The sequence below is a fragment of the Lathamus discolor genome, chromosome 3 (genome assembly GCF_037157495.1).
Source record: "Lathamus discolor isolate bLatDis1 chromosome 3, bLatDis1.hap1, whole genome shotgun sequence".
In the NCBI taxonomy this organism is placed as follows: domain Eukaryota; kingdom Metazoa; phylum Chordata; class Aves; order Psittaciformes; family Psittacidae; genus Lathamus; species Lathamus discolor.
Genome location: NC_088886.1, coordinates 80,153,899 through 80,169,741, shown reverse-complemented (window position 1 = coordinate 80,169,741; position 15,843 = coordinate 80,153,899). Strand labels below are relative to the sequence as shown.

Here is a 15,843-nt window from a genome sequence, read left to right as displayed (position 1 = left end):
ATTTGCAGATTTAAGATTGCCTGGGTGGCCTTCATGTATATTTTAAACACACATGAATATTTAATTTGCTCTAAATCCAACTCATGTCTTGAAATTTTCCTTGGCCAAGAAAACAGAGACCTTGTCAGGAACACCATTAGGGCTTCAAAACCACTCGTAAAGAACAGCCAGGTACCCACTGAGGCCGTGCTGTACTTGTTTGAGACTGCTCACTACACCCTCCCTGGAGCAATGCTCTGGCAGCATGGCTGACAGCCAAGAAGAACAGGATATTCCAGTTGATTAACTAGTACTGCTGAGAGACTGGGATTACACTCTTTTTACCCTGATACACGCCGTTGAAGTAACTTGAGAAGTTCCCATCACCAGATACAACTGGCAAAATCCACCAAGGCTAGGTGTCTTTTAAAGACCTCTGATTCCTGCCTGCGGGCTTGGACAAGAAAGGCAATGAGCAGTATGGGGCAGAGTTCCAGGAAGCATCTGCCAACCAAATTAGCAGAAAACAGCGCTCTGCTATAGAATCATAGGATAGTTTGGGCTGGAAGAGATTTTCAAAGGTCATCTGGTCCATTGTCATTTAGTCCAACCCCTGCAATAAGCATGCACAAGAAGGATCCACCTACCCAATACTTACATGTTTTTGTTCCCTTGGTTTACAAAATACACTAACCAAAACAGCTTTGCATGTGAATCACATGCTTTTACCTCCTTATCTTGTAACTCAATATCATTTGAAGGACTCTAAATCCCCCTATCTCAGAAAAATCATGAAATGCAGGCCCATAGTCAGACACAAAGCTCCGTGGCACAGCCTGAAAGCCAGGAGCACAACTTTGCCCTCCAAAGGAGCTCAGAAGTTGGGAGCCTTCATCACACTCACTACTGCATTCAGAGTATGCCAAGAGCCCAGGAACAAGTTGCACTCCCATGCGTCTCCTCCAGACTCTTCACATGCTCAATAAGAAACAATCTAAACCTATCTCCTTCCTCACCTTTCCCTCTACTTCTAAATAAACTGCTTCAAGCTAAGCAGGTTGGTATTTACAAGACTAAGGGGATGTTGACCTTGCTGAACCATTTCACCTGCTCTTTAGCGTTCTCTCAGAAAGCCAGCAGCTTCCTGTTATGTTTTAGCTTTTTGTCCTTCAGTTCATGTGTATGAGACCAACCTGATCAAATAACTAGGTGAGTAATTAGAGAAGCTCTGCATTTCCCCATATGCTTGTAAAACCTGTCCCTCAATTGCAGACTGACTGGCTCAGCCAATTTCCACTGTAGCTGAAGTGGTCTGGAAGTAAGGCAGCAGAGCCTTCAAAAGCCACTAAGGAACACAGTCTGGAGAGGTTTAGAAGTGAGAAACACCACTCTGAACTGCACCAACAAAGGAAATGCAAACAGTGTGGGAACTACACACCAGGAGAGACATTTAGCCTCTCAGGAAAAAGAGCCTTTGGGGTAGCCACATTTAAAACATTTATCTAGGGAGACCTGGAAACAAGTAGACATGGAATAATACAGGGAGCCCTGGATTTAAAGGCAAGCATGAAGTGTCCGTGTCTCATAAACCACTCCTACCTACTGCTCTTGCTGGACTATTACTGTCAGGAGATGACAGCAAATCACAAGAATTTGTTGCTAAGGCACTATGGCTTATATTTCATCCATTTTTGCAGTTTCACGAATGGAGCACCGATGTGCATATGTCAGTAGAGATATGCTAGGAAAAGGAGGGACATAATATATGAGAAATTTTTCTGGGGAGCATGGGAAGCCTAACTAACACTTACATGGAAAGAAATAAATGGTACATGGAGCGCTGCAGCTTTACAGGGGATTGAGGATTCACCATGCTCTCACTTAAGATCTAGAGATGCAAATCCTTTAGCAGCAATTATATGCCATGCGGTAGAATATGTTGTTACTGTTGTGCTTAATTACATGAAATATCCCTAAGATTCTGCCATGCTGCTCTGTTGTCCACTTTGTAGCATGCAAAGGTGCAAAGCTATGGTTCTTGCCTAACTGCAGGAAAAAGGATTGATGTGAAAGGACCCAAATAAATCTTACTTACAGGATGGTTTTAAGAGTATTGTAGAGTGTCCATTAAAGTCATTCCCATATATAATAATCCCACTACAATAATCCTTAACTTAAGGCTGTGAATGGACTTAGTTCTTCCAAAGATCAGTGGAAAGTCTGTGTGGCACCACTGCACATAAGGTGCTTTAGAATAAGTCACTGTTCAAGGGTCACCTGCTCCAAGCTCACAAGTGTGGCGTCCCAACATGATAATGTGCTGCTTTCCTTCCTAGAGAAAACAAATACCTTGTAGCGATGCCAAATTCATCTCAGTTGAGGTGAAGCCAGAGAGTCTGTATGTACACCTTTCACAAAACTGGCTTTTATCTCTCCAAATAGCCTTGAAGTGTGCATATGGGGCTCTGCCACCCAGGTGAGAGGTCTGGATCTTGCAGGTCTCCCCAGTGACTGAAGGCGGTTTGTCACAAACGACTGTGATGAAGAAATAGGTCGTCTGTGGCAGCCATCCTCCAAAAGCTCTCTTTGTGCACAGTTTTGCTGCATAAACCCACTTCTACCAGAGCTAGCACTGATCCCACCTACATCATAAAATTGTGGATTTCTCCCCCAAAGAGTGAACTGCATTAGCAATTTATTAATTGTGTGCCTTCTGTATTCAAAAACCTCTCTCTTTCTAAATCTAATCAGCATTAATTTAAATGCAGGATAATTAGCAGATGCACTCATGGATGGGTGCTGAAATGATCCCTGAAAATTTAACTACTTGATGTCTTGTAGTGTGCACTAGCAGTTGGAGTTCTAATAAGACACAACACATGGTAGCAGAGGTGAAATCTTATCATGGGCACCATAAAAAACATTCAACACCCTCCCCCCCCGCCCCATGAACACAGATTAGATTCCAGCACTTGGGTGTCTGAGTCTAGCAGAAACCAGCAGAAGACTAAACCAGTAAATGCTGCTTTATCTTTGTCTTCCCATGTTTTGTCTATAAATAAGTCAGCATGTTGGTATATTAATTATTTATGTATTTACTGTCAACATGCAGGCAAGTACCTGGTGGTACTACTCCTAGACATTGTATGGGCTGATCCACCAAAGCACAGACAGCCCAGGAAAATATGTATGCAGACAGACAAAGCATGTCCATGGGAGAGCAGTAAGTCTAAACTACAGTTAACACACTCAGACTTTGCTTGGCTTACTTGCCAGGCTCGTGGGACACAGGCGAATCCCAACTTCTTTGCCTGAGTAAACACCTCCTGATAGTCCATGACAGTTTTGCCTCAGCAAGGAGAGCAGTTTTGCAAGCAATAACTTTTTTTGCCCCAAACATTCTCAAAACCTCATAAAGCAGTCATTAAATCAGTGGTTGCACACGATAGATGCTGAGAGTGCCTCAGTTACTAGAAAATACTTGGTACTAGGTGCTGTGGGAGAGGTACATGGAGCAGACAGAAGAGCCCAAGAAGAGTCAGAGCCTGCACTGTCGCATGCCGAGAGGGCTGGGAGCGGACCCAAGCTGGCTCTGCTTACACATCACTCATACATAAGTGAGCATACCTGACCCAAAAGCCATCTAGTGCACTATGGTGGCACTGAGTACCAGTGGTTATGCCCCAGGTCTCTGAAGAACTTGCTAGCTCAAGGCCAGAACTGTCCTAATGAGGCTTCTCAGCTTCTACCTCACTCATCCTGGTGCCCTGCTCTCTCCAAGCACAGGAAGGAGCAGCTCGTGCCTGCCTACAAGATCAGCCACTCGTGCCAGAGAGGAGGTGACCTCAACAGGGAAAGGCAGGAGGAACACCAGCATGTGGGGAGAAACAAGCACCAGCACATGCACCCCTCTGAGACCTTAGTTACCTATTTTCAAAACAAGAAGTATCTCATGCCATTGAATCATGAACTTCTGCAGCAAAAGAAAGGGTCAGACCAGAACGGTTACCTTGGCTAAGCCAAGAAATTCCACATGCCCATTAGAATTAAATGAATGGCTCCTAACACTGTGGTCCCTGGGAAGTGGTAAACACAGAATTTCTTTTGCTCTCTTTGCAATTACTCTTAATACAGACAGGAAAACAGAGGCACAGAGAAGGTGCTGTGTGGAAATAAAAATGAAAGTAAGACTATATTTGGGATCATTAAGCATCATGTCACTGTGAGAACACGATTCTTCTGTCCTGGGTACTTATGTTGCGCCCCACAATATTACTGCATCACTGTACAGGGGACCAGTATTTTACATGACACGGGACCAAATAGGAGGATGTGACATGACAAAAATAAGCACCAATATCAAAGCTGACTTGTTAAACTGTTCCCAAGTTAGAACGACGGCATCCTTAATAACATTTTTATGTTCTGGCAAACAATTTGTCCTTAAAGTGGGTATTACTAATATGTAATTAAGTTTCTACAAACCAAAGAAGAAAATGATGTATTATTTTGATTCATTCTCACTAAGTACCTCTTAAAAGTACCCCCGGGCATTTTTAAATATGAAGAATGCCCACAGTTATGGTTTTTATAAAATATACTTTAATCTTGCAATCTGTAAGTAATTAATGATTTTGCCAGTAGCAATTTCTTACTGCATCTTCTTTTTGTATTCAAAGCTTGCCTACTGCAGTGAGTCTTTATAAAGAAATACATTAATTAAATATGCCTTGGCTTTGCTAGCCTGGGAAAAGACTATTAATCATCTCGCAGGCACAAGCATTGATATAATACCTGTTATTGCTCATGGGCACCTCATACAAACTGACTACTGCTGCATGATATAATTGCCTCCAACAACCTGGAGCACACAAAGAGCTTTTCTTCTGTTGGTGCGGTGCCATTCATTCACCTCAGGTACTGTAAAGGAGCTGATGCATTTGCATTTGTTAATGGGCAATTTTCTTCTTGTCTTACATCACTACACCAGCATCTAGTAAAACACATTTGTAGTGACCACCCTGACACTATACATACAAAGCACACCAATGGCCTGAGTAGGGTAGGGTAGTTGGTCTCACCTCACCAGATCCTTCTGGGGAGCTCTCACCAGCACAGAGGAGAGAGTCAATGCCAAACATGAGATGTAGCTATGACTGATGGTCTCATATCAGACACCTGAATAACCATATTCCCAGTTTTCTAATGTCATTACTCAGCTGGCCTTCAGTCAGAATGAAAAAGTGTTTCATTTGCATTTACACCCATGGGTAGTTGCCACAAACTCTGTTGATATTTTATGATGTGAGAAAGGTAAAAAAGAAGTTGTGGCTTAGAAATGAAACATGTCAGTTATTCCTTGACCTTGGCTAGATGTTTGAAATGCTCTTGAATATGTTGACAATCTGTGCTAGGCAGCAATTATTTCTCAAGGAAAATATTTCTCTAATACCCTACTTATGCCTTCATTAATCATGGGTTACACTCAGAGGTGCGAACATCTCCTTTGATGAACCTGTAAAAATGGAAAAGTTCAGAGCAACCCTGACTGTGTTTAAGAGCAACTCTGAGCGTGAGGCATTTCTTTTACCTAACACAGCTAAAGTTGTTCAGATTCATGTTCAGAACTGCCTAGTGCTTTGGGTTTGGGGGTTGGTTTTTTTTGTCCTCTTTAGCTACTTGCCTCAATTATGCTGCATGGAATAGGTCAGTCCCTTCCATTACATTTGAATTGGTTGCCTTTTCAGAGGTCCTATTAACTGAGCCTACATTGACTCCATTACTCACTTTCCCTCTCTCACAGTGAGCCAAGGTACACAGGGAACCTCAGGTGCCCCCCAGGTCTTTTCTAAACCTTCTCTGCTGCCAACAACCTCTCCCACCCATTTTTACCCTTCAGCCTCTCTGTTCCTAACACCTTTTCCCCTCTCCTGCTCAGTAACAGGACCTGTTAGTACTGCTTCCAGCTCCATGACACTGAAGCACGCACCCCCTATGACTCTTGCTACCATTGCTGCATGTTACATTTAGGTGTGCACTTGATGAGGAGCTTTGTAAAAATTCCTTCTCATCAGCTGACTTGTCCTGGGATGCCAGCTAAAGGAAAGTCACTGCAGGGTCATAGGAAGATGCTGTCAGACAGGGAAACCTGCTCAATGGGAGCTGAAGGGAAGGAGCAGCAGAGAGAGAAAGGGAGGAAATCAAAGTGTGATCTGTCAGAGCAAGGTGGGAAACGAGGCTGTGAAAGAAGGCGTGAGCTGAATGCTAACAACCTGAATGCTTGGCTCAGGTCCTCTACGTGCTGCCTGCTGTGGCTGCACCAGATCCTCTCCTCTTTCCATCTTCAGCTGTCCCTGGGTAACTTCACCCAGGCTTAGTTATCCAGCTCCCATGACAATTCGTGGCTGGTTAGTGCTGAACCACTACGCAAAGCCTGGGGAGTAATGTGATCACTGTGCAGTGTATCACTGCACAGACAGGATGGAAGGATGAAAATCGTTTTTTTAGCTGTTTGGATAATGCCCCATTTTTGAAACATAACCCTGACATTCCTGCAGGATCTACAATACTCCTCATTGTTTTCCACGACAGCACCCCACGTCCATTCCCTTCCCAAGTTGATGCTCTAGTTCTCATTTTACAGAACAAGTATCTGAGACACCACAACCACAGACAGGTCATGTTCAGGGTGAATGGGGCAGAACAGACAACCAAAATCATGTCTCTAAGCATGGAAACCACAACCCATCTTTTGATTAGTCTTAGATAAATACCCTTCAACAGCTTCCAAACCAGTATATCTAATTACATCTATATTTGATAAATTTCAGTAATTGGGGGTAATGTCTGTAATGGCATATACATCCCATTAAAAAAAAAAATAATGTTGCTTCAGTATTAGTAAAAGAGTACAAATAGATAAGCTGAAAGAGCAAAGGTTTGCTTATAAAGTTAACAGAACACAAGGTGGTGCTTTCTGTGCTTACCTTCAGTACTGTGATATTCCATGCAAAACTCTCAATGGCTTTGCTTAATTTTCTTCCTTTCAAACCTTCCTTTGTCCCGAGGTTATGTAGCTCTTCGTGGAATTCCATTCCTAAAATCACAGATTGTTATGTCACCCAGTGCATGATTGATTTTCCCTATATAGTGTTCAGTAGTGTTCAGTGAGCATTTCAGTCTTGCAGCTGGTACTTCCCATAACCTTGTTCCATGTTTCAACCCATTCCCTGTTATGACTCCATCCTGGAGAGCATAATCCAGAATAAGAAGGTCATACAGCCTTGTGGCTGTGCTTCCACTTTGTATGTACGTCTCCTTTCCACTGCTGGAGTCCCACACAGGCACTAATCCAGCACTTCTGCTTGCAGTCTGCATTGCTGGCAATACTGCAACAAAAGGCAACCGCCATCCCTCTCCTTGAACAGATGATTTTGTACCTCAGAAGGCAGCTTGACAGACAAGGAGGGTACCTGTTCAGCACAGCAAATACAGACTCAAATGCAGAGCTCCTCATTAATCTTAATCACAGTCATACAGAAAAGTTCTTGTATTTCATGCTGATAAATTATGTCGGGAACGCACACCGCTAATCACTGGATTGCTATTCCTGCAGCCTCAAGAACTGAGACTTCCAGCCGCAGCCCTGGGAATTGTTACATTTCCTTGCTAATTTCTCTGGCAAATATCTGCAAATCTGTTGCTGGATACAAGGATTCAGGAAATCTGGGAGCAGATTAAAAACCTAATGAGCCCAATTAGCTCACCAATTCCACAAGATTTGCAGTGTATGCAAACGTTTCTCCGAGTCTGGGATGGATTAAGAGATAAAATGGAGAGAGAGCTTCTTGTCCCTCAATTTGTACCTTATGGAAGTCATATTGGCACTAAATCACTCCAAAACATCTGAAGCCCATCCTGGCTGAGCAAACCAACTCCATCTCCAGTTGTTTCACAGCTTTCCCTTAACATTTTAAGGCAAATGTCACTTGCAAATTTGAGCTTCATTGAAATGACATTGGAGAAATACCCATCGAGAGAACACCTGCTCGGAGCAGACACAGAGGGCTCTGTAGTGCATCGTTGAAGGAGTCAGTCCTTCAGCAGCCCAAGGCAGGCTTGCACTCAGCGTAGCTTGCCCAAAGCACTCCTGGAAGATTAACAATAGCTATCTTCTTTCTTGCCTTGCAACAGCTCCAGGAGCTCGGTAACACTGAGGCAGTTCTACCCCACACAAGGCAGGATTTCTCTATTGTTCTGCAGGTTTTGCCTGTCAAGGGTAACAGAGTTCCCGCAGAACTTCCTTTGGGAAACAGCCTAAATAACTGCAGACCAAACAAGATTCCCACGCAGGTGTTCCTCATGCCAACTGACTTACAAATCATTTCACTTTAGTAAGTGAAAGAAAACTTCCAAATGACTCATTTTGGCCTGCAAAAAAATGGGAAGGCTCGTGGTGCGCAGCTCCATGTGGTGAACACCGTCTTCACGCAGCATCCTTTTAGTTATCTTTCCCTCTGGACCTCTTTACCTGAGCTGTAAGTTGGAGACAGCGCTGCCCCGGAAAGAGGAGCCACAAACATTCGTTAGTCTGTAGGTAGGAGCGCCAATGAAAACATCCTCCAAGCTGCTGCTGATCACTCTGCATTGGGCTGAGACTGCACATGAAAAGAACCCAGCAAAACCAGCCATCCAAGAAGCCATCTGAGTGATGACAGGACCCTGTGGCACAGGGAACCTGTATCAAAATTGGCTGTGATGTGAAGCAGAGATCTGATGGGAACACATGTCCAAAGGGAGCAGGACTCGGGCGAGGTGAACGACAATGTCACAGACAATAGCACCTCTGAAACCTCTTAATGTTGAGTGCTTCATCTTGCCACAGTGAAAACGATAGTTAATTTGCCTGAGTAATATTTGCAGCAAACTAACTGGCAATTGAGCATGGTGAGGGATCCTCTCTCTACTACTCTTTTCCTCTGTCTAAATCCTGAGGCTTCAGAAGAGCACTTCACATCTTCTTAGCCAGAAATATTTGAAGGCTAAGAAAGCAAAATAAATGAAAATACAAGTAGATGCAACAGCAAAGAGAACAAACTTGAGAAGTCAATCTTTCTGCCAGGGAAGGAAGGGGAGGGGAACTGCATGGAACTCTGGACATCAGCATGGTGGCATGGTCCTGCATCATGCTCTCCCCACTCATCTCCAGCCCCCTGCTCGCAAGGATAACTGTGCCAGGCAAGTGTTATGGGTTCTTTTCTGCAGGCACAGAGCAGGGTGGGCAGAAAGATGGCTGATGCTGCTGAGGGTCTGCATCGTTTAGTGCAAAGTGATGCTTTTAAATCATACCCTCTAGAAAGAGCCCCTGGTACTGCTTTTTCCTGTCACTGTCCCATTCCTAAACCCTCTGCACCTGATGAAGGCTTTGGCTGAGGATGTTTATGCTGCTTATGCAGATACACAAAAGCCAAGGCATAACACAAGATGAGGCCCGTGAAAGCCACCAAGACATAACTGCTTGCCTCTCCTCTCTTTGCTACCACAGTGCCAGCATGGCTCCAGAGCTCTGAATCTCAAAGGGCAAGGACTAGGTTCCACCCTGCTCTTGCACCACATAAAAATCAGTTCAATGCTGTTGTGGAAACCATTTCCAAATTTCCTCTAATGAAAAAGCTGAATTAAAGGATTTACTACAAAACATCAGCTTCATTCATTATTAACATTTATAGAAGCAAATGGTTGCAGCCCACATCACTTGCCAAATCCAAAAACACCCATCAGAAACAATAGTATTTATGATTGTTGTGGTCCCAGAAGACTATGGCTAAGAATGCAAATCAAATACAGCGTTTGCATTACTGACCTTCAAGGCTTGCTTCAGGATAGGAAAGGTGCAGCTGTACAGCCAAATGAACTGAAAACAGATTTAATTTACGCAGTGTAAAACCCTAGTAGAAACACACTGCGTTTATTTAACAGAGCCTTGGGTGACATGGTTAGTGTGAGGTGTCCCTGCCCATGTCAGGGGGGTTGGAACTAGATAATCACAAGTCCTTTCCAACCCTAACTATTGTATGATTCTATGATTCAGCATGTTTCTGATACTTGAAAGCCAATGGATACAATTGTAGAGGATTTCCATCACCAAATGTGGACTCATCTCTCTAGCAGGGCTTACTCTTGTGTGTCAGTGGAAACTACAGAAGACATGTCCCAGTTCTGAGTCTAGCCTGCTGTCCTGATAAAGATATCCAGTACAATACACGAGCAACATATCATCTACTTTGAGCCTACTTACAGTGGTTTATGCCCATACACCTGATGTACATTATTGTATAGCCACACAGATTCACTGTGATACAATGGAATTATATTTGCATAAATTTCCAAGGCCTAAAACAAACCTAAACAGCAAACGTAAAGGTAGGCAAACAAGCTTGGTCTTGTGGGCTTCAAAACCTGTTGCCTTGTCCATGTCTAAGAAAATGATTGTGATAGAGAACATATCTCAGTAAAGGCAGCATGCTTTCTCACTCCCTCTTAATTGAACACCTTTTTAGTTCATTAGACTAATTTAAATGCTGTCAGACATTTCAGAGCTGTAGAGCAAATGGAGCAAATAGCTTTTAAGGTGAAAGCTTAGGATTCTTTCCTGATCCCATGCCTGCACTGCTACCAGAGGGTGAGCCTTCAGCAGGGTGGATTCTGCCACAGAAAGTCTGGGATGCTTTCTGAAATACCAGGTGAAAGATGCTGCATTAGTCACAAGCTTCAAGTAAATTCCAGCACATCATTTCCCATCTCCCATCCATAACTAAACAGTAAAGAAGGATTACCTGCTTTCTGGCACTGAACAATCTTGTCGTGAGTGATGTCTGCCATCTCAATGAGAACCCTGCTCTCTTGAATCATCTGTCACAAAATAAAAGGGGAAAAAAGCAGCATTACTCGGGTTTTCTGCAACATCTACTTCACAGAAAAGTACAATGATTCAAACTGCAAGCAACACTATAAAGATCAGATCATCCCTTCATATCAGGGCTCCCAGATCTGTATCAAGCTAAGTGACAGTTGCTCAGGAAATGTTTCATGTTTTGCCCCAGAAGCTAAAGAACAGCTGGTTTACATCAGTGAGACACCGCTGCAAATAACACAAAGGAAACACACATGATTTCAGAGGAAAGCAGAGTTACAGCAGACAAACAAAACTCATTCTATGTGAAACTGAGCTCTAGTTAGTACCTTTCTGGAAACAAAAGGAGAAATAAGCACAGTTCTTTACATAAATGGTTATCAAAAATGTAACTAAGTTATGAACAGCACTGATTTCAAGGCATACCTAAGCCTGTGCTGGACTCCATGCACTACAGCAGTTCAGTCAGCTACAGGAGTTTCCCTTTGGGGAAACTCAGATCCAATCCTAGCCTGTCTTCAACATTTGTTGAAATTTAAAAGAAAGAAAAACTAAAACCAAACCAGGCCTACTAACAAGTTTCAAGAGGTATCCCTACTTATGCATCTTCCTAGAGTAGCCCATGCCAAGGGGGTTGGAACCTGATGATCTTAAGCTGCTTTCCAACCCCAGCAATTCTGTGATTCTATTCTATGATTAACAGCAAACGGATGAAGGGTCCATTACATGACAAGTTTCTTGAGCCTTCCTGCTTGCAAATGCCATTCTCCTTCGGTGATAACAAGCCTTCCAAAACCCTTCAGAAGCCCAGGCCTGCAAGCAACTTGTTCCAATGCTATATTCTGCAAAACTGCAAAAGGTGGCACATTCCAGAAGGCACGAATATGCTGTATAACAAACAATGCCTGAGAATAATCTCACTCTCCTGGGACACACACTACAAACCCCAATCAAATCCAAGCAGCATGAGAGCAGTGCCAATTAGAAATGAAGGAAACTGAATACTGCCTAATGTTACATCCTGAAACTGCAGAAGCCGCCATCTGAAAGCTCTGCCAAAATGCTACAACTGCTAAAAGCCTTCCTATTTCAAACACACTAAATATGAAAACACAACTAGTAGATTTTAATGATTTATTGGAAGACGGTAATAAATTAACATCTGTAAATTAGCATATCTTATTGTTTTTTAATTAGATACTAGGGAGGAGGAGATGCTGCCACTTGTCACACCCGAACTTCCAAATTCTGGAGAAATTCTGATCCAAATTTTGCTCCTCATGCCATCTTCATTTCTAACTAAACCTGTTAAGATGGCACTTAATAAGAATACCTATGCCTTTGCTTTGGTAAGAACAAAAGCATGAGAAAAACAAAATCCATTACCAGCTACACAGGCAGAGAGAAAAAAGCCTGATACATTGACAAGGTGCAAAATTGTTCTTTTAGCAGAACATGCCCAGTGCATATGGCTGAGATTGAAATTACTTTCAATAGTATCATTTGCCTTTCATTCTTATTACTTGCTTGTTCATGCATCATGTTGATTTTTTCGTCTTTGATATCTTTGCTTGTCATCTAGAAAGAAATTACCATATCTACGCACCGTCTGGCTTCTCTGTACCACAGCACACAGTCATTTTGTGCTGAAGGAGCCGTTTAGATGCCAACTGCAAATGCTAAAGATGGTCTGAGCAGTAAAGGGAAGTCCTGACAAAACCTGCAAGTCACTACAGAGGCAGCCAGAAGACAAATGTGCATCTCTTCCACATGCAGACACACGACCTATGAACCATACCACCTGGTCCAGCCAGGTGCTGCCACCATCTCCATGGCTGCTGCATCCCATGCACCCATCACCCTGAGCTTACCCCTCCTTGGGTCTGTGTCTGTACTTGCTACCCAGCAGCAAGGTTTGGCCCAGCAAGGTCAATGCAGCTAAGCTGGGACAGGATACCCAAAGTGTCTGACTCTGCTGTGCTCAGATCTCTGAAATGGAACTTAACTTGTGAGAGTTTATATATATATATATATATATATATATATATATATATTTTTTTTTTTTTATATACATATATACGCACACACACACACATATATATATGGCCACAGGAAATCATCCTACCACACACACAAAAAAGCAAGCTTGAGAATGATGCAATTTAGTAATCTAAATTTGACCATATCATCCTTCAGCTACTGGGCCCGCTCCCAGGAGTTCCTGGCAGGCTTGTTTTAGCATTCTCAGATATGAAGGTATTACATTCATTTTTTAAGAGAGAAGTGGCAATAGGATGTCAATTTTCCCTTTCTGCAGAGCAGGTAGAGCAGCCCTCCGCTCCTTTGATGCTGACATCAAAGTCTCACTGCTCCCAGCTCAGCAAGAACAATTAAAAACAGTTATATAGCAGAATTTAACCTATTCCCATCTTAATGCTCAGCAGTAATCTTGACAAAGATAAGCAACTTATGTCCCATGACAAATCCCGAGAGTGGATTCAGAGTTCCTCAGCTCAGTGACTGGGGTTAGGGAGTGCCTTTTAAACTGAAAGAGTGTAGATCTAGATTAGATATGAGGAAGAAGTTCTTTCCTGTGAGGGTGGTGAGGCACTGGCACAGGTTGCCCAGAGAAGTTGTGGTTGCCACATCCCTGGAAGTGTCCACGGCCAGGTTGGATGGGGCTTTGAGCAAACCTGGTCTAGTGGAAGGGGTCCTTCAGCCCTCTGATCATCCTCATGGCCCTCCTCTGGACTTGTTCCATCAGCTCCATGTCCTTCTTACGTTGAGGATACCAGAATTGCACTGGTGGGGTCTCACCGCAGTGCAGTAGGGAGGGGGGGAATCACCTCCCTTGGCCTGCTGCCCACACTCCTTTTGATGCAGCCCAGGACATGGTTAGTGTCTGGGCTGGAAGCACACATTGCTGGGTCATGGTGTGCTTCTGGTCAACTAACACCCCCAAGTCCTTCTCCTCAGGGCTCATCTCACTCCATTATCCACCCAGCCTATATTTGTGCTTGGGCTATTACATGAGAGACCGAGATGTTCAATCCCAATTTTGCCAGTAATGTTTCAAAATCCACCAGCCTGTCTCAAGCATTAAGAGTGAGCTTATGCTGTTTACAATGTGAATTTCCATGCATCTTTACTCTGGTCAGACCTGTACTGAGCAGCACTCTCAGGCAGTTGTGTAAGTCTCAGGCATCTGCCAGGATGCCCATCAGGCTGCTGTTTAATGTCAGTTCCCAAAGGTGACTCGCTTCGGTGAGTGACTCAAAGAGCAAGAGACGTCCTACTCCCTCAGGAAACTTGTTCCACCAGAGTGTTAACTCCTGAACACTGAGATTCAAGAGATTAACCTCCAAGCAATGTATACTGAAAAGCAGTCTTTGGAGGATGGATGCTGGTATCTGGGTCCACTTGGAGTCAGTGAGGAAATTTTTAGCAGCTGCTGTATCTAGCAGGGTTGCTCAGTACAACTTGTATTTCCTATGCCAGAAAGGTGATAAGCTATATTCATTAGTGTGCTTTAACATAGCTACAAGGGAAAAAACGGGACAAAAATAGGAATGAAAGCAATCAAAACCCGATTCTGATTTAGGGAGGGACTTAAAAAAGCTACCTTGCTGACCAACAGTGTATACTAATTAAACAGAAAGGAAAAAGGGTGAATCGGATAAACTACCACACACCTTGACATCACTTGGGATGCTGCTAATTTCAGCATTGCTCTCTGTGTCCCGAGGGCTGAGACCCATGGGGAGGGTGCAGGGTCCCTTCTGCACTCACATGGCAGATGCTGCAGCTGTGTAGAGCTCTGCAGGAACAAAGGATGGCCCTGCTCCTCCCCTCGGGGATCCCTGCCACGTTTCCATGGGAGCAGGGACACAAAGACTTTTGCAAGTCCTGGAGGTGCTAACCCTCCTGGAGAGGCTGCAGCACCACAAATGCTCTCACAAGTGAATGAGGGGTCGTTCACACTGACAAAAGATGCATATGGCACGAGTCCCAGAAGTACATGTCACATTTAATAAACTAATAGGAATGAGGAATACAAAGGCTCATCTGCATAGGTTAGGGGGTTTTCTGGAAAATAGCTCATTTAATTTAAATATTCTTATGTAATGCTTAAAGCAAGAAGCCTGAACTTGATTCATCTCGGCCTACCTGAAGCACCCTGTTACAGTCATGCCAGAAAGAGCTGGCACAAACCTGGCCACTCTCTCTTGTGCTGTATATGAGACCCAGGAAAGTGGAGCAGACCACGTGCTGAAAACATAACTGACCTGTAGCACTAAAGTGATAGCATGCAATATCTAAAATCCCATTGCTTCATGGAAAGAACGACTCTTTCTTTTGCCACATATATTATGTGTTCATTACAAAGATAAATAAATTTTAAGTAAAATTTAAAATACCTTTACACCGAGGACAGCATATTTCTATTCATAAGAAATTAACAGGCTTATTTATTGTCTGTACTAAAGGCAGTTTAATCAGAGGATTAGTACAAACTGAAAAATCATGTTATTTCTTTTTACTTTAATGAACTCCTGTGCTAGGAACCAATTTCTTCTTTTCATTACCAACTATTCTACAGACTGAAAAGGGGAGAGGAAATTAACACAGCAGTCTCACCAAGACAAAAAAAGAAAGGAAAAACTCCTGGTGGCAAATTAAAGCACTGCTCCCGCTGGGAAGATAAATGATACAAAAGGGACAGTTCAAAGAATCCTCTCATAAATATTCCAAAGTTTAGAATAGAAACTGCCTGAACATCAAATGAAAAAGGTGTCTCCTCATGGCCATTCCTCCACTCTCCTATGCCTTTCTTTGACAATGAAAAGTTTTGCCTGGGTAAGGAGTACCGTATCGTGCCTCTGCTGCTAAAAGAGCTCCAAGCAATGCACACAACCCCTCCCTGCAAACCCACCACCAAACAGGCAAAAAGG

The 15,843-nt window shown here is 43.3% G+C and overlaps 1 protein-coding gene across 1 annotated transcript in view; it reads right to left on the bottom strand.

Annotated features, from left to right (window-relative positions):
• The window catches only part of PLCL1 (phospholipase C like 1 (inactive)), a 202,449-nt gene that overhangs the window by 16,662 nt on the left and 169,944 nt on the right, over window positions 1–15,843 (bottom strand). The window contains exons 4-5 of the mRNA XM_065670000.1: window positions 10,815–10,890; window positions 6,966–7,075 (exon numbers count right to left, since the gene is read on the bottom strand). Of these exons, the coding sequence (XP_065526072.1) occupies window positions 6,966–7,075; window positions 10,815–10,890 (186 nt within the window). The remainder of the gene's footprint in view (window positions 1–6,965; window positions 7,076–10,814; window positions 10,891–15,843) is intronic.